Raw genomic sequence first — 27,321 nt, forward strand, 5'->3', positions numbered from 1 at the left:
TTGCTCTCAGCCTGAGTTTGGTTTCACCTGAATTCCTCTCAGTGGTGTGAACAGAGCCAGCTCCTAGCCTTCCATCATTTGTTGATCCCAGGTGTCATTTTCTCTCTGGGAAGGCAGAGCCTGAGTGCTCCATTCCCCAGGAAGGCAGAGCCCACTAGTAAGGGAGAGCAGAGGCAGGCCAAGGAGGTACCTTGAGAAGGGGCAGTGCTCCTACTGAAGGAAAGGAACTGCCAGCCAATGAGTATCGAGGAGACTGCACCCTGACCTGCTGGGCTGGGACTGCACAGGACCCACAGGTATTTCTGAGTGTGAATGTGTTTCTTTTTCACGAAGACTTTTCCCAAAGAAAGAACTGAATTCCTTCAGGTTAAAATGTGAACATGGTGGAGAAAGTTCCCCTGATTCCCCCTCCAAACTTTGTCTATTCCCCATTTTTCTAAATGAGTTTGGTACTAGCATACCTTGATCTATCTTTACAAGACTGTGACTTGCAAAGTAACTTGTCCTGCAGTTACTTCTATACAATTTCTTCACTTTCTGTTAGCCCTGAATCCCTGTCTCCTGTTCTGATATTTCTTTTTTAAGTGTAAAGGATACACAGCAATTCAAGTCAGGGCTCCAGCCTGTGCTTCCAGCTCAGTGTTTGCAGATGGGGTGGGAGCAGGAGACACCATCATTTCTGCCCCTGGCAAGATCAGGTCTGAATTCAGCCTTCAAACTTCAGATGTATGCGACAATCTTGAGGCAAAGTCTGAGGCATTAGCATTCATGGTTGAGGAAGCAGCAAGATTAAATCCATTCAAATCTCCTATTGACCAAGAGTAACAGTGGCTTCCAGTAGTTTTCAGGAGGCCAGAAACTTTTCTGGAAGGCTAGCCAACAGGGCTTCATCTTGGGCAAGTTAATTCTTAACTCTCATTTAGCTAACGAGAGAGGCTGAATTCTTTCCCACACACTTATTGGTGCTTGCTTCTTTTGTGATGGGCTTATTTTGTCTTCAGGGCACAGTTTTCCTGAATGAATTGAATCTTGGGTGTTATTCACTAAGAGGTTGCTTGATCTGATCCAGAAAGCTTTCATATGCTCAAATCTTAGGCTATGTTTTTCAAAGTTTTCCATGTGATGACTCTGATTGTACTATCAAAACAATGGAGGATGATGTCTATCCCATCTTCTCTTACTCCCATCCACAGTTTATCAACTGAGGGAAAAGTTGACACTTTGATTAACAGAGCAGGGAATTGATATTCATGTTGATCAAGCGTGAGCATGTAATTCATTTCTGCCTGAAAAAGCAGAAAGATTCTCGGAACTGGGGAGGACCTTAGCATTTCTCTAGTTCAACCTGTAGGCCCACTTTGGGAATCTGTACTATCAGAAATGCAAGCAGACTTTGGAGTTCTAGGCAGAGGCCCTTGAGTCTGATAGACCCAGGTAGTAGGTGTAGGTTCTACTAGTTGGGAACTTTGGGTAAGTGACTTAAACTCTTGGAAGCCCAGTTTCCTAATAAGTACTGTTAGGACCCGGATTCCAATTTCCCCGAGAGACAGAGAGCCAGGCGTGAATGCAATCAACAAAGCAGAGTTTATTGGGCTGGCTAGCCAGGGTCGAGCTCCCACACGGACACGCAGGACCGGTTAGGAAAGCAAGACCCTGAGCCTCTTAAGGGGAAATCTTATATAGACTGCAGTGGCGTGCATATTTTTGTTATCAACATTAGGCAAGCAGGCAGAGCACATCCTGCACGTACTTCACATCTTGCACGTACCTCACATCTTGCACGTACCGCACATCTTGCTCGTACCTCACATCTTGCATTCCTCACACTCTATATCTTATCTACATGGGATGTTTGGTACTGGTTTCTCCAACAAGGGGGTTGGGGCCTGCTGAAACCTCATATTCCTTTCATTCCCCCCTTTCTTACGGCCTAAATTGAGGAATCATTCTCAAGAGGATGAAGAGCCTGATATTGTTGGCGGAGGACCAGAAGTTGGATAGTATTAATTCGACTTTTGACAAAAGTCATAAGTCGGTTTAGAATCCAGGGTCCTATGGTAACAAGCAATAGGATGATTATTATTGGCCCTGCTAATGCAGATAAAAGGGTAGCCAACCATGGGGACTGGTTAAACCAAGACTCGAACCAGCTTTCCCCGGCCTCTCTTTCTCGTTTTTTTTGTTCCAGACTCTTTCAAAGTTTAGACATGGAGTCACGAACAACTCCGGTATGGTCAGTGTAAAAACAACATTTTTCTCCTAGAGCAACACATAGTCCCCCCTTTTGGAGGAACAGCAAATCCAGACCTCGTCGGTTTTGAAGTACTACCTCGGACAGAGAAGTGAGGGATTTTTCCAGGTGGCTAATGGAGGTTTCTATTCTTTTTATATTTTTGTCTATGGCTGCGTGCAGCGAAGACATCCCTTTATGTTGAGTGGCCAGGGAGGCTATGCCAGTCCCTGCCCCAGCCACTCCTAAGCTAAGCAGGGTAGCAATGGTTAAAGTAGAAATAGGCTCTCGTTTTTTCTTTTTTTCTTTAACCATTTTTGTATTTTAGTATGAATATAGACTCTCCTCTGAATGATAGAGGATGCGGGGCAGCACAGCCACCATGACACAAAATTCTTTGGAGCTGTTAAACACCTTAGTTGATAGGCAAGGGGTGAGCCCAGACCGTGAGCATAGCCACCATCCCTCGCCCTTTGGAACTATCCATTTAATAGTGCTGCCCCAGTTGTTGTTTTCTTTCGTAACAACAGTACACAAACCTTGTCTATCCCTTGGCACCTTCCCTAAGCAGGTTTCTTGGCCACTTACCTGTCGTATGGTTAGACCTCTTTTACGGTTTCCCCAGGCACATTGGGTGGGGTTGTTACTGGTTGAGTTATCATAAGTGATATTTAACCCTATTGCCTCATAGAATGGGGGCCTCACATTGTAGCACAGCCAGCAGGAGGTAGTCATGCTAGGGTTGGTGTGGTTTAACGTCAGGAATGCAGCGTCCACCATGTCCCAGAGGGGGTCTTTAGACCCAGTCCTGAGACTGGGTTTTGGGTTTCCCCTGGAAGGGCGGGTTTTTAATGGTTTTGGAGTTGTTACACTAACCAGAGCTGTGGTAAAGGAAAGGTGGTGAGTTGTAGAAGGTCGGGGAGGTGGCTTTACATAGGGTGGCCTAAGTACCCTATTAGGGCCTAACGCTGTGGATGGCGGCCCTGTGGGCTCAACTTTTAATCTGACTACTATGGTTGAACCAGGATATCCAGTTGTATAAAACACAAGTCCCCATACCTTTCCTTGTATCCACCCAGGGGTGTCCATTTTGCCAGCTTTAGTGAAAGTGACCTTGATTCTATCTAGATCTGTGGGCCAGCAACCCCGGTTGGAACTCGGAAGGCTTTGGCCCCCAAAACCTGTGCCCCCCATGAAAATCGGGCCCCCCCCCGCTGCCTCTCCAGGGTGTTATCCTTGGTGCCTCATTTACAAATGCAAATGTGAGCAGGTCTGGCTTTGATACTGCCCATTTCGAGTCACCATCGTTAGATGTGACGCATGCCCATGACTTACAGAAGGAGTATTGTATCCCCCCACAGTCTTTGTTCTTTTGGTGCCCTGGGCAGGCATAAAAACCCCAGCGTCGAGCTATGTCCGGGGCGGCGGCCTTGTAGGCAGGATTGATGTCTTTGAAGCAGAATTGTAGTTCTGGCCACCAAGTTTCCAATGGGGAGATGTGAGTGGTCTCGTTGAGGGTGGTGTGTGTCTCCCCATCGGTAAGTATCCAGGTTTGTTTATAAGGCTGGTGAGGGTTGGTTTCCACAAGGCTCCCGCTCTGGGCAGTGAGCAAGATCAGGGAGATCATCCAGTTTATTCGTGTTGGTTCCTGAAGACTCTGCATGTTTTTGGGGCCGCAAGAGCTTCAGCTTTAGTGGGTTGTCTGGGTGTCGCCGTATAGTCCACTCTCTGGCCTCTTCGTGTTTCTGATGATTGGCTCGATGCACGTGGGAGTAATGGATCCAAGGTCCGATGCCGTCAACCTTAAGAGCGGTAGGGGTAGTAAACAGTACAACATAAGGTCCTTTCCATCTAGGCTCTAGGGTTTTGGACTGATGTCTTTTAACCCATACCATGTCACCCGGGACTATGCCATGTTCCGGAGCCGAGTCCCTCTTAACAGCGTGGTATGCTTGAATTAAAGGCCAAATCCGTTGTTGCACTTTAGCTAAAGCCTGCAACATGGTCAGGTAATTTGGGGCCAGATCACCTAGTTCTGGGCTTAAGGTCCTCTGAATGATGGGGGGTGGAGCCCCATACAGGATCTCAAAGGGAGTTAGCCCATGGACTTAGGGGGAGTTCCGGACTCGGAAGATGGCCAAGGGAAGGAACGTCACCCAATCACCGCCAGTCTCCAGGGCCAATTTGGCTAAAGTCTCCTTTAGTGTCCTATTCATCCTTTTTACTTGCCCTGAGCTCTGGGGGTTATATTTACAATGTAGCTTCCAATTGGCCCCCATAGCCTGGGCTAGTCCCTGCAGGACTTTACTAACAAAAGCCGGACCGTTATCTGACCCAATTGCCTCGGGCACCCCATATCTGGGTATGATTTCCTCCAGCAAAGCCTTTGCCACTACCTGACTCGTCTCCTTTTTTGTAGGAAAAGCCTCCACCCAGCCTGAAAAGGTATCTATAAATACCAGCAAATATTTGTACCCAAACTTCCCCGGTTTTACCTCAGTAAAATCTACTTCCTAATTTTTTTCCGGAGCCCTCCCCCGTTCCCGAGTACCTGTATGGTGCCCCTCCCTTCGTCCCGGTTTCATGACTGTGCAGCTGGCACAATCTTCCACAATTTGGCGGACTGCTATGGACTGGTTCGGAAATCGGAGCTGCGCAGATGTCAACAAGTCTAGTAATTTTCTCTGCCCCAAATGAGTGGACTTATGTAAGTTAGCCAACAGGAATCGTCCGAGTTTTTCAGGCAGAATTAACTTGCCTTCCAAGTCGCTTTTCCATCCGTCTTCCCCTTCTCTAAAGGGGAAGTGGGCTTTCATCCAAGTGAAATCCTCTGTGGAGTATTCTGGTCGGGGGGGGGGGTAGCGGAGGGAGCTCTGGGACCGGCACGTCTATTGCCGCAACCGTGGAAGGTTGCCCTGTCTCCATGAGAGGACTCTCCATTGCTACTCTCTTTGCTTCTTGATCTGCTCTGTTGTTACCGACAGCTTCCGGCGTCTTGGCAGACTGGTGGCCTGGGACATACATCACTGCCACTGCCTTCGGTTTTTCCACTGCCATTAGTAGACGCTGGACTTCAGCTAGGTTCTTTAGATGTTTTCCTTCTGCTGTGCGGAATCCTCTTTCGCGATAGATGGCCCCGTGAACATGGATGGTACCGAAAGCATAGCGGCTATCAGTGTAGATATTGACTCGCTTTCCTTTTGCCCTCTCCAGGGCCTCTGCCAAGGCAATTAATTCCGCTTTTTGGGCTGATGTTCCGGGTGGGAGGGCGCTACTCCATACCGTATTTCCTTCTTGGTCGACTACAGCTGCCCCTGCCCTTCGGGCTCCATCTTGGAAAAAACTGCTTCCATCCGTGTACCAGTTTAATTTGCAGTCGGACAGGGGGGTATCCTTTAGGTCAGCCCGTACCTGTGTAACTTCAGAGAGAAATTCCTTGCAGTTATGGACAGGTGTCCGCAGTTCTGGGTTAGGCAGCAAGGTGGCAGGGTTCAGGATTACGGGATCTGTGAATGTGATCCGAGGGGAATCCAACAAGAGCCCCTGGTAGTGAGTGAGCCTGGCATTCGTCATCCATTTCCCAGGGGGTTGTTTAAGGATTCCCTCCACCGGGTGAGGGGCTGTTACCCAGAGGGCCTGTCCAAAGGTTAGTTTATCTGCTTTTCTCACCAGAATGGCAATGGCCGCTATGATGCGGAGGCAGGGGGGCCATCCTGCCGCTACTGCGTCTAATTTTTTGGAAAAGTATGCCACTGGTCTCTTCCAGGGACCTAGCTGTTGGGTCAAGACTCCTTTGGCTACCCCCTTTTTCTCATCTACAAACAGAGTGAATGGTCTTGTAGGATCTGGCAAGGCTAAGGCAGGGGCCTGCAAAAGAGCGTCTTTTAGCTGAACAAAAGCCTGTTGTTTTCTCTCTCCCCAACTCCAATCCGGAGTTTCTTTGGTGGCCTCATATAGGGGTCTGGCTATTTCCGCAAATCCTGGAATCCAGAGTCTACAGAACCCCGCGGAGCCCAGGAATTCTCTCACCCCCCTAGTGGAGGTCGGGGATGGGATAGCTAGAATAGTCTGTTTCATGGCATCAGTCAGCCATCTTGCTCCATCTGCAATCCGATAACCCAAATATGTCACTGACCTTTTACAGATGTGAGTTTTCTTGGCACTTGCCCGATACCCCAGCTCACCTAATTCCGTTAGCAGGTGTTTAGTAGCCTTGATGCACTCCTCTCGGGTTTCTGCCACTAATAGTAAGTCATCAACATACTGTAATAGAGTGACTTGTGGGTGACTCCGACGAAAAGATTCCAGGTCCTGGCTCAGGGCCTCATTAAACAGGGTGGGAGAGTTTTTAAATCCTTGCGGCAGTCTGGTCCAAGTGAGCTGTCCGGATTGCCCCCCATCTTCTTGCCATTCGAAAGCAAATAGCGGCTGACTAATTTCTGACAATGGAATGCTGAAGAACACATCTTTCAAATCAAGGGTTGTATACCATACTCGGGAGGGGGGTAGGTGGCTGAGCAAGGTATAGGGATTCGGAACGGTGGGATGAATGTCCTCCGTCCGCTCGTTTACCTTTCGTAGGTCTTGCACAGGCCTATAGTCCCCGCTTCCCGGCTTTCGGACGGGGAGCAGAGGAGTATTCCAGGCAGACTGACAAGGCCGCAGTACTCCTTCCTTTATTAGCCTGTGGATATGAGGGGCTATGCCTCTTCGGGCCTCCCCAGGCATAGGATGCTGTTTCACCCGAATGGGGAGAGCAGAAGCCTTCAATTGTATAACTACGGGCGGGAGGTGTTTGGCGAGGCCGGTTCCCGCAGTCTCCGCCCAGGCCGTGGGAAATCTTTTTACCCAATGAGTCATGTCCCCTCCTGGTTCCTGTTGACTCTCGAACAGACGATGCTCGTCAGCCAATGATAGGGACAAGACATGAATCGGGCTCCCTTCTCGATCAGTCACAATTATTCCATCTGGTTCAAAATGGATATGGGCCCCTATTTTGGTGAGTAGGTCCCGTCCGAGCAGGGGAGCGGGGCTCTCAGGGACAACCAGGAAGGAGTGTGTGACCTGGTGTTTTCCTAAGTTTACCTTTCTTTTGGTAGTCCATGTACATAATTGCGTACCGGTGGCCCCCTGAACAACACTTGTTCATGCCTTATTTAAAGGTCCATGTGCCTTGTTTAAAACCGAATATTGGGCGCCGGTATCCACCATGAACCCCATCGGCTTCCCCTCCACATTTATTGTTACCCAGGACTCGGGGAGGGGGTCCGAGCCCCGTCTCCTTCAGTCCTCTTCTCCGGCTAGGAAGACTCTGGCCTGCTCTACTGCTCGTTCCCTTTCCCTGTTTTCCCCCCGGTCTCCTTCCAAACCCTCTTTTTTTTTTTTAGCTTAGGACATTCTCTCTTTTAATGCCCCGCTTTCTTACAGTAAAAACAGTGTTCCTTATCCGGGGTCCTGGCGTGGCCCCCTCCCCTGGGTTGGTCCCGGACACCTGCTAGGAAAATACGAGCCATTTTTCTCTGTTGCTTTCGGTTTTCCTTAGCCTAGAACTCTCGGTCCTCCTTTTTTAATTTTTTTTGGGCTTTCCTGTCTTTTTTTTTTTGTCTTTTTTCCCTTTCTTTTGGAGTTTCCCTAGCGGTAAAGACCTTTTCCGCTACCTGTAGCATTTTTCTTATAGTCATCTCCCCTAAGTTTTTCTGTTTATTGAGTTTTTTTCTAATGTCTGGGGCTGTCTGATTAATGAATGAAAGTACCACAGCAGACCGGTGGAGGTCTGCCTCAGGGTCAATAGGGGTGTACTGACGTATGCCTCATAGAGGCGCTCTAAGAAACCGGCTGGGCTTTTGTTTTCCCCTTGAATGACTGCTTTTACTTTTGCAAAATTGGTGGGCCTTCTAGCGGCCGCTCGGAGACCGGCCATAAGAGTCTGGCGGTAGATCCGAAGACGCTCCCTACCTTCTGCGGTCCTGAAATCCCAATCAGGGTGGCGTAGGGGAAAAGCCTCGTCTATGGCCGGTTGGAGAGTTGTGGGTCTCCCATTATCCCCCAAGACGTTTTTTCTCGCTTCGTTGAGGATGTGCTCTCGTTTCTCCGTCGTAAAAAGAGTATTGAGCAGCTGATGACAGTCATCCCAAGTGGGGCGGTGTGTATGCATGATGGACTCCAAGAGATCTATGAGACACTTGGGGTCTTCAGAAAAGGGCGAGTTCTGCGTCCTCCAGTTATATAGATCACTGGAGGAGAAGGGCCAGTACTGAAACTGTTGCCCCCCTCCCGGTCCCCCTTGGCCTACCATCCGGACTGGAAGTGTAGGGACAGTTTCCTCCCCATGGGTTGATGAGGAGGGCCCGTCTTCCCCCTCCCTTTCCCGGATCCCTCGGGGGCGAAGTCTTCGACCCATTCCTCCTCCTGCTGCCAGTCCTGTTGAGGAGGATGAGGAAATTTCCTCCTCCGGGGCACTGGCTTGGCCAGGGGGAGTCACATATGGAGGCGGCCGATCTTCCTCTGCCCCTGCGAGGGATGGGTAAAGGGGGGAACTCTCTGGTAAGACCGGAGATGGTAAAGGAGATGCCCTAATTTTAGGACCGGTCAAGGTGGGAAGAGGAAGTTTTTCCTCCTCCTTTATGACCAAGGCGGGCATGACTGGGGTTTTAGCCCCAGGGGCCGAACTGGAGGGGTGGGTCAGAAAAACTGTTAACCAAGGGGGAGGGCTCTTCACCAGATCCTCCCAAACCAAAATGTAAGGAACTTGGTCTGGATGGCCTCGATTGTCTGGCTGAAAAATGACTGCTTTAACCTTAGTGATCAGGTCTAGGGAGAGGGAACCTTGAATGGGCCACCCGACTCCATAAGTGGGCCACTCTGCAGAACAAAAGATGTCGAACTTACCTTTTTTGATGTCCAGACCCGCACTTAAGGCCCTTTCTTTAACTTCTGAAAAGTGAGAAAGGATCAGAGACTTTGGGGTTGTTTGTCCCTGTCCCATTGTGGAAGGAGACTCAAACACCAAGAGAGATAGAACAAAAAGGGTAAAGGCAACAATAATTTCACACACACATAACACTCTCCAGCACTCGCTCGGACCGGTCCTTCTCTCACACTGGTGCGCACCCCATTTAACCTCCTAACCATCCAACTGGGATATCAGGCCGAAAGGCGTCCACTTGATGGGTGGTCGGTCGACTAGCTCAATTAGTTCTTCACCTGGTGCCAGGGTTCCTAAAATGCTCGAGCCCAAATGAGAGGAAAGCCTCTCCCAATAGGACCCTGTGGTCCTCCTTGCAAGATTCCCAGAATGGATCTCCCTGGGGATTGGCCGAATCCCCGCCGCGGCCCAAATGGAACACTCAAGTTCCTCCAAATGAGGGTCTGGGATCCCCTCCCTATGCCTAGGACTTGGGATCGCCCCTGCTTTCTCGCAGGCAAGTTCTGTCTCTCGAGAAAATGAAAATGGAATCTCGCTGGGGCCTCCAAATGTTAGGACCCGGATTCCAATTTCCCCGAGAGACAGAGAGCCAGGCGTGAATGCAATCAACAAAGCAGAGCTTATTGGGCTGGCTAGCCAGGGTCGAGCTCCCACACGGACACGCAGGACCGGTTAGGAAACAAGACCCTGAGCCTCTTAAGGGGAAATCTTATATAGACTGCAGTGGCGTGCATATTTTCGTTATCAACATTAGGCAAGCAGGCAGAGCACATCCTGCACGTACTTCACATCTTGCACGTACCTCACATCTTGCACGTACCGCACATCTTGCTCGTACCTCACATCTTGCATTCCTCACACTCTATATCTTATCTACATGGGATGTTTGGTACTGGTTTCTCCAACAAGGGGGTTGGGGCCCGCTGAAACCTCATATTCCTTTCAGTACGTGTCTCATTGGTCACTGTGAGACTTAATGAAATGTTCATGGAATCCTCAGAAAATACCTGGACAAGTGAATGTGATCAGTAAGTGGTAACTGCTGTTGTTATCCTCATTCTTGTTCAGGAACAGGTTAGTTGAGCATCTGTCAGGGATCTTTATAGAGTGGGGAATTGAATTAGATGACTTTACATGCTTCTGCCTGTCCAGTAGTACAGGGGACAATGTCCAAGCCTGCTTCTTTTTCTCATTCACTCCATCTAAGCCTCAGGGTTCTCATCTGTGAAAATGAGGTTCAGGCCAGTCACAGTGGCACATGCCTATGTTCCCATTTACTCTGGAGGTGGAAGTCAGGAAGATCACTGAGACCTGCTAGGCAAAAATTTAGCAAGACTACACTCAACCAATAGAAAGCTGGGTGTGGCGGCATGCACCCATCACCCAGCAATGCCAAAGGCATACAGATTGCTGTTTTGTCAGGCTGGCACAGACAAAAACAAAGACCCTATTTGAAAAACATAACTAAACTATAAAGAGCTGGGTACATGGCTCAAGGGGTGGAGTTCTTGCTTAGCAAGTGTAAGGCTGTGAGTACCACAAAAAAATGGGGTTCAGAATACTCACGTTAAAGGGACTTGGTAAGGGCTAAAACCAAAATTGCCGCATGAGATGTGAAAATATCTATGTGGGGTTTATTCCTAACAGCTACTAAAAGATTTTGAAGTTGTTCTCATCCACCCTGGAAGGTCTAAGATTGGGGAAAGGGATGGCTAGACATACACATTAACATGTGCAGGGACTTTGAGAAGCCTAAGCCAGTGCTGACCATCAAGAGGCCCACAGTGTGGTGGGGAGTCAGACAGAGGCACCACTCAGTAGTGGGTGCTCTGCTTATACAGTGAGAACAGTCATGTTAACTGTCAGTGTTTCTCCAGGGTCATTGCCCTCCTCGGGCCACCATACACATACTTCCTATCGGTTCTGGGACCACGTGAGGATGTTGCCTTGGTTTCTTGTGTTCTCTGCTCTGGGTCTCCAAGTTTGGGGTAAGTTTTCTTTTTTGCATCATAAGTGCTTTTTGTGAGTGACAAACAACTGTCCTTAAGCTGAGTAGCAGAAACACTCCTATTTCTCTTTATACCTCTAGTTCTCTCCCTACCGCTGTTAGCAATTTGCAGCACTGTTCTGAAGTTGACAGATCTCCATTCAAATCCTTGTCCTGGCATTTGCTGTGATCCTAAACAAGTTATTTAATTTCTTTGAGTTTTATTTGCTTCCACAATTTAGGAATAATATTTAATACTCATATCTTAGAATTGTTTTAAGGATTAACTTAGATACTAAGTGTAAGATATTTAGCACAGTGCTCAAGTTAAAAAAATGCTAAGTAATATGTAGTTATGATTTAATTATCTCATCATTATTATACCAATCAAAGTTAAACCAAACCCTAGGGTCTACATTTATAAATTTATTCAAATTCCTTGAGAGTAGTGATGCCCTTTACAACATCAAAATATTTCTTATACGTATGATTATACACAAAGCAAATGTTCAATACATTAGTGCTGTTGAATTGAAATGGACATTGGTTTGGTGATTCTTAAATACTAGACAAAGACTATATTTTTCAGGGATCATCTTTGCAGTTCCTTAGATACTGGACATGCTTTCCTGTTATCTAACATACATAGTTACTGTTTGGAAGCAGTAATATAACTATTTCTGCCCTCTGCAGTGAATTTAATGGGATGATTTAAAGTTAGTGTTGGAGAAACTCACAGATCAGGGAATATTTAGCTTAACCTTTCATTTTATGAATGGGGAAACTGAGGCCCTGCTCCCTACTGGGGAAGTAACTTGCTCAAGTGAAGCAGTGAATTGTCCCTGACCCTCACCCCAGTCTCCTGGTTCCTGCTATGCACATGTCCTTTGTCTACTTGGTGTTGGTTTGGGCCTGATGGCTGTTCTTTAGCTCTGAGGGTTCTGAGTTCTGTGCATATCGTTTATGTATCACCCTCTCCAGGCTCAACTTCCCCTGTCCTGTGTTTCCTCTTAGAGATGGGCTCCTGACCTTAGCAGTCTCTCTGGTTACCAAACACACTGTAACATCTGTGTCAGGGTCATGTATTTTCTCTTGATTTCCAAGAATGACAGAATCTTAGAAACATGGTGGAAATCCTCATTGACCTTGTCTTATAGACAGAAAAACATGCCCGAGTGAGGCAGTGACTTGTTCAAGTTCGATTGACAACTCTGGGGAGGCCAAGGGTGGTGGTTATAATAAAAGTTATGGGGTCAGGGAGTCTGGTGGGAATCTAAGTCCAATGTTTAAAACTTGTATTATGTTGGAAAGTCACTCTCTGAGCCTCAGTTTTCATCTGTGTAGAGGGAGTAGTTATTTTGCATTACCTATCACATTAAGTCATTCTAAGCCACAATTCTGTTTAGCCTTCTTGAGGAGGCCAAAACAGAGCTTTCCCGTGGGAGGTGACCTTTGGGGCAATGCTGCTGCTGGTGCCTATTGTTCCCATGGTGTCTGGTACTGATTGGAAGTATGTTGGTGATGACTAATTCTTTAATAAACCCTGTCTAAAATACATAGTTTCTGAGGGCAGTCACAATAATCCATGTATTTCTATGTTTCAAGAATTTTGCACGGTACTAATGAGTATTCAAGTATACATTGAGTGTTGCTCAAAATAATGACAGCCATCTTGGTATATATACTCTGATAAGTACCCTTGGATCTATTATTAGATACACAGGTGAACAAGGAAAGGCAGCACTGCTCAGATAAGGTAGCAGGGGAAGCTGTAATGCTCTGGAATGGAGAGGGTTTAGGAAGGGAAGGTCTCTTTGTATGAGCATGGAGGCCTCCTTGGGCAGAGGTGGAAGGCAGTGGCAGGCTGAGACCAGAGATGCCTATGGTTCTCCTGTGTTGCTTCCCACAGGATGTATGGAGACTTGGGGGTCTGAAAGGCTGTGGACTGTGGGGTGGGGGTATTTGATCTGTGCCTCTGAGCATGCTGCTGTGTGCTCTCCAAGAACCAGCATGCTGCTCCTTTGCAGGGGATGTCCCACATTCATCCTGGAATGAAACCCATGCTGGAGGCATCTCGGAGAAGCTTCTGGACCTGTTTGTCAGCATCTCACAGTTCATTCACAAGAGTCACAATAGTGAGGCATTTTGGGGACTGGCTGATGTTTCTCAGGGCTTGATTATGTCTGGGTAAGAGTGACTGTCTGGGGTAGAATCCCAAAAGGCTCACCTGCCAGTTATTCCCATGGATTATTACGAGTTCTTAGGCAAAGGTGGATTCCTTTGCCTAAGGACATAAAAAGAAGAAGAGAGAATTTAGGAGAAGAAAGAAAGGAGAAAAAACCCAGAGAGAGAAGACATGCCCTACTCCCTGTCTCCCAGTTTTACAGTGGAGACATCTTATCCCTCAGAGAACTCTTGGGGCTCTCGAAATGAGGATGGAGAAAGGGAGCCTTTTAGGAGCCTGAGCCCTTTGTGGAGATCTCTGAGCTCTGCCCCTGGAGAGTTTCATCTGGAAGACAGAGACTTATACCCTATATTTAGGAAACTTCCTGTAAGCTTTGGAGCACCTAGTTGAGGAGACTGGCAGGGCTTCCTTCAGAGTCACTGTTCAGAGTGGAGTCCAAGATCAAAGTCACAGCCAGAGACCCAGGGTCTAATGCCAGTGAGGAAAATGCATCCTAAGGCATCCATGCAAAGATGCCTCAAGAGAAAGCAGCTCAGAACCCTGGGAATAACTGGGTGTGGCATGTCAGCTGGAGATGCTCTTTTTTCGGTGGTGGTGGTACTGAGTTTGGCAGAACTGAGGTATGAACTCAGGGCTTCATGCTTGAGAGACAGGTGCTGTACCCTTTTGGATCTAGTTATTTTGGAGATAGGGTCTGGGTTTTTTGCTGAGGCCAGCCTGGACTGAGACCTTCCTATTTTAAGCTTCTCCTGGTTACTGGGATGACAGATGTGTCACACCATAGCCAGCTTTTTTCCATTTCACAAACCTTTCACCTGGGCTGGCCTGGAATTGTGATCCTCCTGAGCTCTTCCTCCAAAGGAGCTGTGGTTATGGGCACGAGTCACAAGCACCCAGCTGGGGATGCTTTCTGAAGGAGGGAAGATCATGCAGACCTGAGAGGAGGTGAAGATGAAGTTTGTCCTCAGGGAAATGTCAGGAGAAAATGTTTGGAGAACAAGGCAACTTGAGAAGGCTGAATACAGAGTCTGCTTGGATGGCTGTTGAGCTCAAATGGGCCCATGGAGATGAGAAGGGGAGGCTGAGGGTAGAGAAGGCCTCCTTTAGGACCCCTATCCCACAATGAGGCAGGCAAGGCCCTGAGTTGAATGTCATCCTGTCATCTCCTCTGCAGGTATTCCCACTATAGTCTCCCGCAAGGAGTGGGAAGCAAGACCACTCAGTTGCAGAGCCCTGCTGAGCCCGCCTGTGGCCTATCTCATCACAGAGCAGCTCATGGGAATGGAGTGCCAGGAGCAGAGCACCTGTAGCCAGACACTGCGGGTTCTACAGTCTCATTCTGTCTACAACAAAGGCTGGTGTGATGTGGCCTTCAAGTAAGATATATGTATGGTACATATGTATCTATATATAGATACAGATATTTGTGTGTGTGTGTTTGTGTGTGTGTATATACATAAACATATAAATAAAGAGAAAAAGTAGAAATGGGGCTTTCCTCTACAGAATTCTAAGGACAAATAGAAATGATTTTTGAATTATCCATTTTGGAAAGTATAAACCATGCACTTTTTTTTGTTTCTAAATGCAAATAAATAAGGGCATCTGGAGACCTGGATTGTAGCTGCCAGTGCTCCTAGGGTGGCAGGGTTTCCTGGCCCACCCTTTGTGGGTGCTATATTGAATACAGCTCATCTGTTGTCCCTGTCACTCCACCCTGTGGTTGGTGGTTGTTACTGTAGTGTTGCCTGCTTCAGCCACACTTCTTTCTTTCTTTCCTTCTTTTCTTTTTTTCTTTCTTTCTTTCTTTCTTTCTTTCTTTCTTTCTTTCTTTCTTTCTTTCTTTCTTTCTTTCTGTCTCTCTCTCTCTCTCTCCCTCCCTCCCTTCCTCCCTCCCTCCCTCCTTTCCTTCCTTCCTTCCTTTTTTTCATGATCCTGGGGTTTGAACTCAGGGCCTTGTGTTTGCCAGGCATGTATTCTACCACTTGAACTTTTTTTGTTTACCACCCCTTTTTTGTTTTAATTATTGTTTGGATGGAGTTTAGCACTTTTCCTCTGGGGGCCAAGAACAGACCAAAATCCTACCTATGCTTCCCACATAGCTGGGATTAAGATGTGAAACCACTGATTTATTGGTTGGGAGGGGTCTTGCTGAGTCTTTTCCCAAGTTGGCCTCGAGGGCTGGCTTTGATCCTCCAAAGCTATTTTCCAAGTATCTGGGATTGTAGGTGTAGGTTACAATGCCTGGTTCCAGTCACAGTGTTCCTAAATGACTTTCTAAGTGACTTCAATCGCTGAACCTGTAAGTCAGGTTTCTGCAGTGACAACAATATCCAGTTTCTATAATGGAGCTGACTATAGCCACAAAGAGATTGTTCACATTGGACTAACCAAAGGTGACTGCAAAAGTGACAGAGGAACCTGCTGAAAGTACTGGCAACAAAGCCAGTGAAATGGAGAACATGTGTGGTGTGGGTGCCCATCCCCGTTCCTTGGGATGAGGTGAAAGTCAGCCTGACTCAGTTCAGGGTCTTTACTGGACCTCTAGAAAGTGTTCTTTCTGTGTTCTGCTTGCTTTGGAAACCCGTGATTTAGTAAAAGCGGAACATGAAAATGAATATGAGTGTGAAAAGCTGAGCTGTGAAAACATCAATTTGGAAGACTGTGATTAGAAGGTGGAGAGTGAGAAATGATAAAGAGACAGAAATAAAAGACACAGAGTAAAAGAATGTATGCATTGCATTTAAAGATAAACTGGAAAAAAGGGACATTCTAAATAAATTTTTGTGATAAGAAAAAGTAAAGGGAGTTATAAAGGAAAAACTGAGGGAAAAGTCAATATAAAAGAACTCCTGAATTTCAGAGAATTGTTTTAAAGAATTGTTCCAAGGGCTTAGTGGTCCTGTAATTTAAAAACATGATGAATTAATTCTCAAGCCCTTGAAAATGTGGAACAATGTCCTCAGGTCTTTAAAGAGTCACACATTCAAATTCGACCTTGAATCAAATGAGTATTTTTAAAGTGAGATTCTGGAAAAGGCACATAAGCGAAGTCACAACCAAAAGTGAAGTATATTTCCATGTCTCTTGGAGGTCTAGAACTGGTTATTCTGCCCCCTATTACTATGTTATGAAGCATAGCACTTATAAATAAGCATAAATACCTCAAAAACCCTGTTTACCTTTTGAAAATTCAGAGACGTTTTTTGTTACAGATTTACCATTAAACCCATATTTCCTTGCTTGGCAGTTTCCTGGTTGGGAATGATGGCAGAGTGTATGAAGGTGTTGGCTGGCATGTCCAAGGTTTACACACCCAAGGCTACAACAATGTCTCCCTGGGCATCGCCTTCTTTGGCAATAAGATAGGTAATGGTCATTCCCTGTGGACTCTGCCAAAGAGTAGTCTACCTTCTTCCTCCCCTCCCTAATCTCAGCACTTGTTTTTTCAACCTCTATCATACTTATCTTCTCTGATAATCACCTTCTCTTGAAATTCTTTTCTCCAGTGGATTTTATGACATGAATTTTTGTCTTCTTCCTTTGGCCTATACTACTGTGATAGTGCTGAAGCCACCATGGGCATTGCTTGAGGTCACAGTTATTGCCATTACTTCTGGAGTTTGAAGTTGTCTGACATGGATGCGCTGAATGCCAGGGGAAGAAAGCATGGTTTATTTATTCTTCTAGTGTCTTCTGTTGGTAGAAACTAACAAGAATCTGCCTGAAACTGAGGAGGGGAGGGGGGTAAGGATGGGAGAGGGGGGCAGGGTGAAGAAATGACCCAAACAATGTATGCACATGTGAATAAATGAACAACAACAACAAAAAGAAACTAACAAGAATCTACTAGGCAAGGAAGTTGGGAGATATAGTTGACAGGCTCCCCCCTACATCCCCAAGCCAACCAACCAACCAACCAACCAACCAACAAAAGACAGCAGAACAGTGAGAGAGTTGAGAGCTAAAAGATAAATAACTGGTGTCTGTCAGTATCATCAGTTAGTGATTAGGGCTAGTAGCAGCATTTATCTCAGAGGGGTTTTGTGAAATTTATATGAGTTAATGAATATTAAGAGCTTATCACATACCAGATCATGGCAACTACTCAGTAGTTGCCTTTCCCATGCACTAGAAAATACCTGAGTTGGTATATATGTGTCTTTTACTTCCTCCCGGCCCTTCCACCTAGAGATAGAATGAATAAACAAAGTCTTAGCTTGGCGCTTGGAAGATGTTGCTGACCTTGGCTGCTGAGAGTTCTGACTAAGTAATTCTTGTTTCTTAGTTTCTAGATTTTGGACCAGTCTTCTGCCTTCCCAGCCACCAGCCACTCAGGCTCATGTGGTCATTTGTACTTCCTCCAGGTGCCTACCCAGATTGGAGTTCTTTACTAACATTTCTTATTTCATGTCATCCTCTTTAAGGCAGCAGTCCCAGTCCTGCTGCCTTATCAGCAGCAGAAGGCCTGATCTTCTATGCTATCCAGAAAGGTCACTTGTCACCTAGGTATATTCAGCCACTTCTTCTGAAAGAAGAGACCTGCCTGACCCCCCAATATCCAATGATGCCCAAGAAAGGTAAAGCCCTCAATACCCCCTCAACCTCTTCCTTACACCTGACCATATTTGGGGATGCACTTTCCTGTTGTGCTTTCATGGTCTTCTTAAACCAAGGACATCTCATGACCATCATGACTTTGAGATCTGAAAAATTCTGAGAGGGTCCCCTCTCCATCCCACTAGAACAATATTGTCATGGACTCATTTTCCCCCCTTACTGGGGTTAGAATTCAGGGCCTCATGCTTTTTAGGCTGTACCACTTGAACTATGCCCCAGCCCTTTTTGCTCGAGTTATTTTTCAGGAAGGATATATTTTGCTTAGGCTGGCCTGGATAGTGATCCTCCTACTTATTATGCCTCCTGAGTAGCTGAGATGACAGGCATACACTACCATGCCTGTCCATGCCACAGACTCATTTTTAACATACATAGATATGTACACATAATTTAACTCAGTCAACAAATATTGACTGACTAGCAGGTATTCTTCTGGGTACTAAGTATATAGCTGTGAACAAAGCAGACAAATGAGCAAACAACAAGTGGAATATATATGGTGTTAGATGGCAAGGAGGTGATAAGGAAAAATAAAATATATCTACATAGCTGTGTGTATTTTGTGAGAGTGCACACATACACATTCACACGTCCTTTTTAAATGCAAAAACCAGCCAACCTACCACATGGTCACAGTGTGTTATTCTGATATCAGAGTGAAATCTCAAAACTGAGTAATAAAAATTATGAGCTATTTTGGAGCGAATAAGCTATTTTGGAGAAAAAAACAGTAAAATGAATCACTTTCAGTCATTTAACTTTTCTGTTAAAGTAGGCCTTTCTTCAGGATCAGTAATATTTTAAAAATTAGATTTTTAACATTATAAAACCCTAAAGAAGTTTTTCTTAGTTTTGGATTGGTACTGTCTTCAACAATGAGAATTCCTTAATATTTGTAGTTCCTTATAGATTTCAAATTATTTCTATATACATGTGACCATTTTAAAGAATGAGCAAAGTTCTGTATATCAGTCCTGTTGTATAATACTCATATAAACATGCAGGTACACTTTGATTTTTGAAGAAAATGACCATACCTTTGACCAATAGTCTCTTCCCTTCTGCTCATGTACTGGTTTCTATGGTTATCAGAACCCTGTCTCTTGCCTCCAACATCCTAGCCTACTCATTCCCCACTGGACTTTCAGACTGCTACAGTCAAGTTTACATTAGGATATGCCTCTGGATGCTGGATTTGGGGGAGAGACTAACGCATAGCCTAACCTTGGGTGTTAGACTGTTCACAATGGGCAAAGACAAATTTTCATTTCCTTGTTTTTTTCACCTAACCTCAGCTTGCCCCAACATCACTCCACGATCTGTTTGGGAAGCCAGAGAGACACATTGCCCTCAAATGAACCTCCCAGTCAAATACGTCATCATCATCCACACTGCTGGGACAAGCTGCAGTGTACCTGTTGACTGCCAGATTCGTGTCAGAGATACACAGTCCTTTCATGTGGACAGACGAGACTTTTGTGACATTGGATATCAGTAAGTGGGATCAGTGGAAACACGACATCCTTTTCTTCAGGGCTGTGGAAAGGGAGGCTGAGATAAAACTTCTTTTGTGCCAGGTGCTTCACAGAGGCACTGTTTTTTATTTTTGTAAAGTTCTAGACTGAGTATCATTCAGAGCACAGCTATGGTCAGTTATTCCTTTTAGGGCATGTTCTTCACATCTGAAAGAAGGCATGAGAAGCAACAGTTATAAAACAAGACCAAAGGCCCTTAGGGAAGGCCATAGAAGGGACATCTCTCCTAACCAATCAGAAGCAAAGGGCATTCTCACCCCCTACCTCTGTCAGACCCAATCCTAGACTTACTGTCACTGATGTAGAATCCTGTCAGTTCTATGCTATTTGCCCCTCTTATACAGGATCCTGTAAGTTCTCTGGGCCTCTTTCTTCTCATCCCCACAAAAGGAACAACAATACATTTTCTTTTAGAAGATGGAGAAGGAGATCAAAATATTCTCTTTTGGTTTCTTTCACACCAGGTCTATAATAAAGAAAGACATTAAACTAATGGAATAGTAGAAGCTATTTGGGAGATGCACTGCATGGCTCATAGAAGGGATTCAGGGTTAGAGAATAACAGATTTCAGTTATTCATTTGGGACTTAACCACAACAAATTTTGCAGTCTCAGGTGGGTTTGCTTCTGCAAATGTGCCATTGCCATTCTGATTGGCTGTCTCGCTCCTCTCAACTTGTTTTTAGAGCAGCTTTTGCATGCAGATGAGAATGGGCTTCACTTTGCAGGAGTTTTCAGTCTTTTTGCAGTTACTTAGTGCAGGTAATAGAGAACAGACTACAAATTTAGACATTCCAAAATGATAAATGACAGAAGCTGAGGGAGTGTTTGTTTTCTCTTTTTTCTTCAGTCTTCAGAAACTTGATCCCTGTCCCTTGACTTTCAAAACCTGTTATGGAATCTCTCCCTACTCCAGCAACATCATGTACCAGGACATGGACTGTAACCAGGACAAAGCACTTACTCATGCATCATTTTTCTAACTCTTTAACCAATGTTTAATAACTGTCTGCTATATCTTGCTAGGCAGAATTGCTATTGTCCCTTCCCTTGTGGAGTTGAGACAATAAACATGAAATTATAATGTAATGCAAAATGTTAAGCATTGTGATGGATAAGGAATAGGATACACATAAGATAAGCTTCTACTCAGGACTTTAGGGGAATGACTGGCATCAGAGTAGGGCTTCTATGGGTGGTGCATCCATGTTAGCATGTGGATAAGGTGTGGGAATTAGCTGAGTGAAGAAGGGAGAGTTCTAGGTAAAGACAAATGGCATACTTGATGGCCTGGGGTCCGAACAGAGCATATATCTTTAACTGAAATAAGTTTCATTCAAACCTAAAAATGAATTTCCAAAACAGGAGTGGTAAGAGGAAGGGTCTACAAGAGCCACATTACCAGGGCCTTGTCATTGATCCTGAAGACTGACTCTATGTGAAAGGCAACCGAAGGCTATTTGGAAGGCCATACCCTATGATAGGACTCATATGTTAGCAAAAACACTCAGTACTATTTTAAGAATGGATTGGAGGGAAGCAAAACTTTGGGCAGGGAGCTGTTGCTATAACCCAGCAACTCAGGACAGTGGCAGTTGGCAGAGGGAGGTGGAGGAATTTAAAAGCTATGTAAGAGACACAATTAATGAGCCATGATTAGTGGTTGGATAGGGCTGGGAGATGGAGAGGGAGTCATTCACACTGATGCATTGATTTTCTGGCTGTGGAAACTGCAGAAGATGATGGGTTCATTTGGGCATGTTGGCTTTTATAGATACTAGTTGAAGCCATGGGAATGAATGATTGTTTAGGGTGAATATGATGAAAGAGAAGAGAGAAGAAACTTGGTCAGGGTCCCAAAGAGGAAGACTAAGGTCCTGAGGAACATAGCATTTGAAGAAAGGCAGATAGGATGGTAGAGGGACCTAAGGGACAGCAACAAAGTAGAGAGAATGAGGAATGTGTGTGGGCTTGTGGAAGCCCAGGGAAGAGAATGTTTCAAGAAGAGAGGTCAATAGGCCAGTATATTAAAAACGTAAGATAAGTGTCCACTGCACTTAGTGTCAAGGAGGTTGCTACTCATGGGGTCATATTCAGTGAAGTGGTGGGGACAAAGTCACATTGTAATGGACTGTGTCTTTGTATTTGGTCTCTGAGCACGTTGGCACAAAAGAGACATCCAGTCAATATATGATAAATGGATGAAAGGCTGAATTAGTGATTGAAGGAGTGACTGAAGCAAATTCTGCTCCCTAGAGTGACTTCATTTTCTTTGCTCATTTCTAGCTTCCTGGTGGGCCAGGATGGTGGAGTGTATGAAGGGGTTGGCTGGCATATCCAGGGTTCTCACACCTATGGATACAACGATATTGCTTTAGGAATTGCCTTCATGGGCAACTTTGTAGGTAAGGAGAGAGCGTGGGCAGAGGGTTCTGGTGATAAAGTACTGCATGGAATGCTTGGGAAGCATGGGGCTGCCTTTGCAGCATTGTGGTGCCTGGCAGTACCAATGGGACATTTTAGCTTTGAAGTAGACTCCCAGTATATGATGACTGTTATCAGAAACCCCTCCAGACAAAAAATTTGCCTCCAATCACCCAACCCCATCCCCAGATCCATCTGACTATATTCATTCACAAGGAAAGCATGGGGAAAAGACAAAAATAAATTTTTGCAAATGTTCATACCTTTATGGCTCATAAATGCATACCTTTTCTTAGTAACCATGGCAACAATGCTGGGGAGCACCATTGCCTGAAATGGCACAGTAGAAAATGATAAACTGGGCTGTATTTTCTCTGTACCTGCTGAGAACTGATGGGTGATGCAAGAGTTCTACTGAAGGGCAGTTAACTTTGTAAACAGTTGTAAACTTTGACCAAGTGGAATTTAGGAACACAATAGTCTTATTTTGTTTTTGTGCCTGATTGCCACAATTTATGTAAATTTGTTGGGTATGGTGATGATAGGATGGGTTGGGGTGGAATATAGATGTTTGTCATGGCCTTAAGCAAGTCACCTCAAGGCCCAATAACTGATGTGGTTATGTACATGTGCTTTGCAGAGAAGCCTCCAAATGCAGCTGCGCTGGAGGCAGCTCAGGACCTAATCCAGTGTGCTGTGGCCAAGGGGTACTTGGCTCCCAACTACTTGCTGGTAGGTCACAGTGATGTGACCAACACTTTGTCCCCTGGACAGGCTTTGTACAACATCATCAAGTCATGGCCTCACTTCAAACATTGAGGGAGCCCCAGCTCCTTCCAAGACTGCTCTCCCTCCTGTTGAGTCTCTGTCCACACCTCCCACCCTGGCTCAATTCATGTGTCCCTTTCCCTTGCCAGACTCACCTTGTCACTTTTGCCAGTTTGAGAAGATCATGTCCTCTCCCACTATCATCCTCTATTGTCACCCAAGCTGGGCACTCACAGCCCTCTGAGTCTGGACTCAGCTTCCTCTTTCCTTATCTTCCTCCACTGTGGGCACCCACCTGCATGGCCATGTGAGATAATGAACTGAACCCTGCCATACATGTCTTTTCCTTGGTACCTGCCCCTCTTTCTGATGTGCCTTCCCTTGGTCTGTCTGGTAGCCCCCAGCCTCACTTGTCACCCAGGTCAGGGAGCCCAGCCCTCCTCTGTTCTCACATTGAAATGCAGGTTTGCATGCCATTCATATTTCAAGACTGAATTATTGTTTCTCCTAGACTGTGAGTTCTCTGAGGAAGGGAGCAACTGAGTTTTACTCATTCCTGTATCCTCAATCAGTTCCTGGGCAGTGTCTGGAATCGAGTAGATGCTGTAGATGTTGAATAAATGGATGAATAAACACAAGAGTGATTCCCAGTCCTTGCTTACCTGGCCAGTTTGCTCTGTCATCCCTCTTTGAAAAGTCTTCCTGGACAGTGCCTCATCCCACCAGCATTCTCTTTATACAGTCCAAGTCTCAGAGCTGGCTATGGTGGCTTGTCTACACTGGGTTCTGTGTGTCTAGAGTCCTGTATCCCTATCCCCTCAAAGCACCTTGATGTATGGAATCATGTGCTCCTCCAGAGCCAGGGCAGAACTGTGTTCACACAAGCTGAAAGGTGTCTGCTGCTTCCTTTGCCTGGTTGGGCCACAGCTGGGCTGAGTGAGATCCCAGAACGTCAGTGTTCTGCAAGTCTCCCTGTCCAGGCTCCTCCTGCAGACAGGGGTGAGACAACCTACTGCTGTTCAACAGAAGCACACTGTTCTGTTCTTGCTTCACTGGGTATTGATCCAAAAACAAGGGAAGGAGAACAAGGGGGTGGGGGGTAATAAATAGAAAGAGCCAGAACCATGTTTGTTGTTTTTTGTTTCTTTCCTATATATTCCTTTGGTATTCATACTGTGTCTTTGCTTTTAGAGTGCTTCCATATCTCCTAGAACAGGGCAGGTTTTAACAGTCCTACATTTACACAACTCTTTGTGCTTTTCAATACTTTTTGTTTTAGATCTCATTGGATCAACTCTGTCCATTTATTGTTTTCCCTAAGGTGTCCTGGGCATGTAGGCAGGGGAAGGGATCATTTGTCTAGAGGGTCAAATAGGCCCAGGGAGACTTGTCATGCCTTCCTGATTTATATAGCCAGAGGAAAGTACCTGAAACAGGACGTCTTTCTATCAGAGGCTCCTGCCAGCCCAGTATTTCCTGTGTGTTTAGGGACTGAGCCCAGACTTCCCAGAGGAGATTTCCCCAGCAAGTGTGAATGTAATAGCCTTTCCTGCAGGAAGTAATCAAAGGGAGAGATGTGAGATGCTGAGAAATAGTCTCATAAAAAAGCCAGCTGCTATGGTGTCTCCCATACTTCATGTGTTAGAAATTTAATCCCTAATTGGCAATAGTGTTGACAGATGAGACTTTTTAAAGGTGATTAATGAATTAATGTTGTAATTGTGTGTGTGAGTTTGTTGCAAAAACGATTTTGGCTCTGTCCTGCTCTCTTTCTCTCTCTTGCTTATACATGAATGTATGCACATACTCTTTTGCTATTCTACCTTCTGCCATGGGATGATGCAGCAAGAAGGTACTTCCATCCTTTATGGACACCCATTCCTCTCAATCAAGGACATACAGGGGGACCTTAAGGAAATGGGTGACCTCACCTTGAGGCAGCAGATGTGGGCTCTCAGGTTGACTCTCTCAAAGATCAATGACTGGGTCTGGGAGAGACTGCCTGTCAGCAACTCTGATGCACCCTTATAGGCCAGGGGATGCTGTCTGGGTAAAGGAATGGAATGTCCAACCATTAAAGCCTCATTGGAGAGGCCCTTTTGTTGTTATTTTGTCTGTCCCTACTGCAGTTGAAGTAGAAGAGATCGCTCCTTGGATCCACCACAGGTGAATCAAGTCAGCTTCTCTTGAGTGGGAATGCATCCCCTATCTGGCTTTACTATGTAATATCACCCTCCGGAACATCAGCACCCTTCCTTGGCAGGACTCTGCTTCCCGGGAGACAACGGGACCAGGAACGACTGGACGGCAGCCCTGCTCTAGTCACTCAAGAAGCTGACTACTCTATGCATAGCAAAAGCTTGAGGAGTCAACTATCAAACAGGATAAACAAACTGTTTTCTATGTCATTATTTTACTGTAATGCATTGTCACCCCTTGTCTGTATCCATTGCTGTAGTTCTCACCCTAATCTTTGCCATAGGTTTGGCAGAAACTGCCTCTGCCAACTGGACCCATGGCGAAAAGTTTTTATTAGCTCTCTTCTCCCTCTTTTGGGCAGGATGCATAATTACTTTTTATCATTACTGATCTGGTTTCCCTTTGTGTCCCAGAGCCCTCATTCTGTAACCTATGCATGCTATCACCTGAGCAGGAAGTGCTGTCACCAGGACTCTGCTTTTCCATACTTGCTATTCCTGTGCAGGCTCTGTCATCAGGGCATGTACCCACAACTGTACCACATATTTGGTATTCTCCCATGGTGATCAGCATATCTGCTTCAACTCCACCTACTGCCCTCGGGAGCAATGGTTAGAGGTCTGGAGCATCCACAACCCTGGGAACCTCGTCAGCTGCACCCAGGTGTTTAACCCTGATGAACCAGTGTCAGTGTTCTTTGATGCATGTGCGGCCATAGACCAAGGTGGATGTGGAGGCACAGGCTGTCTAGCTTGGGAGAGAGACTATATGTCAAATGATAAGCACATGTGCCAGGGAGACAACACTTGGCCATGTGATGATGGGACTCCTATTACTGTCCCACTGGGGTTGTATGTCATGGCTACACGGCAAAGGGCAGAACACACAGCCCTCTTTTGCAAGGGACAGCTGCCCCTAACCGTATCCCTGGCACCTGTAACCCTGTAAATTTCACTGTACTTGAGCCATGTACTTGGAAACAGGGACATATAATTAGTATAAGGATAAATAAAAAGGGCCTTGACCCCCCCCCCCCCAAAAGAAGGTACTTCCAGATGTTGGTCCCTTGACCTTGGACTTTTAAGCCTTCAGACTGTAAGAAAAAAACTACATTCTTTACAAATTGCCCAGACTCAGGTATTCTGTTATAGCAATACAAAATAGATTAAGACACCAATTTTTATTTTCTGGCTTTCTTTACAATCCTGCAGAGTAGAGGGTCCTATCCCTTTTTTTTTCCTATTCTTTTGATTTAATCACCATTTTCAGGCCTCAGAGACTCATTGGCCTCTCCCCACCCAAGACTCTGCCCAGGCAGGCTTTGAAGTCTACTGTAGATTCCTTCATCTCCATCAGCAGTCATGAAGACCTCCTCAAAACCATAGTTTGCCTGGTCTGGATTTTTTTTTCCAAATTATCTGCTTTTATGATCTGAAACATGCAATCTAAGTAAAATGAGAACACTCAGCTACCAAATGCTCTTTCAAGGAAAAGTCTCAGGGAGCCTGTTGCATGCAGTATTCTTGTTCTGTGTCCTTTTGTAGAGAAATTCTTCCTAGCTCTCTTTTAGTCACTTGGGGATTAAAGGGCTGGAAGCATGGCTCAAGCAGTAGAGCATCTGCCTAGCAAGTGCAAAACCCTGAGTTCAAACCCCAGTACTACCAAAAGAAAAAAGAGTTATAAAGTAGAGATTATACTAACACCCACTTTGGATGATTAATATGAGCATGGATCTTAGAACTCATACTCCACATTCAACCATTGTTCCGTTGAGGATAGTTGCACCTAATTATTTCTATTGCCAGCATTGTAGTGATTGTTGCTATTGCTTCTGTTTGACCCTGACAGAAAGGGTGCCCCTTTGTGCATACCTCAGCCTCAGTTGCCTGAGGAGCTTGGTGCAGGCTGAGCCCAAGCCTTGGGATGAACACACCCACTCACAGTATGGCAGGTTTGAGGGAGCCTGTAGTGAAGGAGAGGAGAGATCATGTCTTCCTCAGGCCTCCTGGCCTCTGGAGCTTTACCCTCAGTTGTATGACACAATTATAAGCTGTAGGATAGGCTTGGAGTTGGACTCCAACTCCAAGACTGTGAAGTTTTCTTTGATTTCAGAATAGTGAACACTAAGCTGGCTAAATTCCCCTATTTTACAGAAATCTAAATGCAAAGGAGGAAGATGACCTGTCCAAGTTTTCCTAGAAAGTATATACAGGAATGAGCTATCAGAGTCAGTCTGAGGCCTGGCATGGTTCCTAAAACCCTTCTGGTAGAAATCACTCCTCTTGACTTCTCTGTGGCCTTTGCTCACACCATCTCTACCCTCCTTCTTGTCTTCTTCCTCCTCCTCCTCCTTTTTTTTTTTTGTGGGACTGGGGTTTTAATTCAGGGCTTCACACTTGTAAAGCAGGTGCTGTACCACTTGAACCACACCTCCAGCCCATTTTAATC

The 27,321-nt window shown here is 45.7% G+C and overlaps 1 protein-coding gene across 5 annotated transcripts; it reads left to right on the forward strand.

The window, feature by feature from the left end:
- On the forward strand, nt 1-27,242 carry LOC109680550 (peptidoglycan recognition protein 3-like). 5 transcript variants are annotated; one of them, XM_074048074.1, is made up of 9 exons: nt 6,995-7,229; nt 11,033-11,143; nt 13,170-13,277; nt 14,502-14,703; nt 16,578-16,696; nt 17,755-17,907; nt 19,243-19,441; nt 21,769-21,887; nt 22,547-27,242. In XM_074048074.1, the coding sequence occupies exons 1-9, from the start codon at nt 7,157-7,159 to the stop codon at nt 22,723-22,725; spliced, it is 1,263 nt and encodes a 420-aa protein (XP_073904175.1). In that variant the 5' UTR covers nt 6,995-7,156; the 3' UTR covers nt 22,726-27,242. The 5 variants fall into 5 exon arrangements, with proteins under 5 accessions (XP_073904177.1, XP_073904178.1, XP_073904175.1 ...); XM_074048076.1 differs by lacking the exons at nt 6,995-7,229; nt 22,547-27,242 and adding an exon at nt 1-296 and having other exon boundaries at nt 21,769-22,519; XM_074048073.1 differs by lacking the exon at nt 22,547-27,242 and having other exon boundaries at nt 21,769-22,519.
- The last annotated feature ends 79 nt before the right edge of the window (nt 27,243-27,321 follow it).

This window comes from Castor canadensis, chromosome 11, assembly GCF_047511655.1.
Source record: "Castor canadensis chromosome 11, mCasCan1.hap1v2, whole genome shotgun sequence".
Lineage (NCBI taxonomy): Eukaryota > Metazoa > Chordata > Mammalia > Rodentia > Castoridae > Castor > Castor canadensis.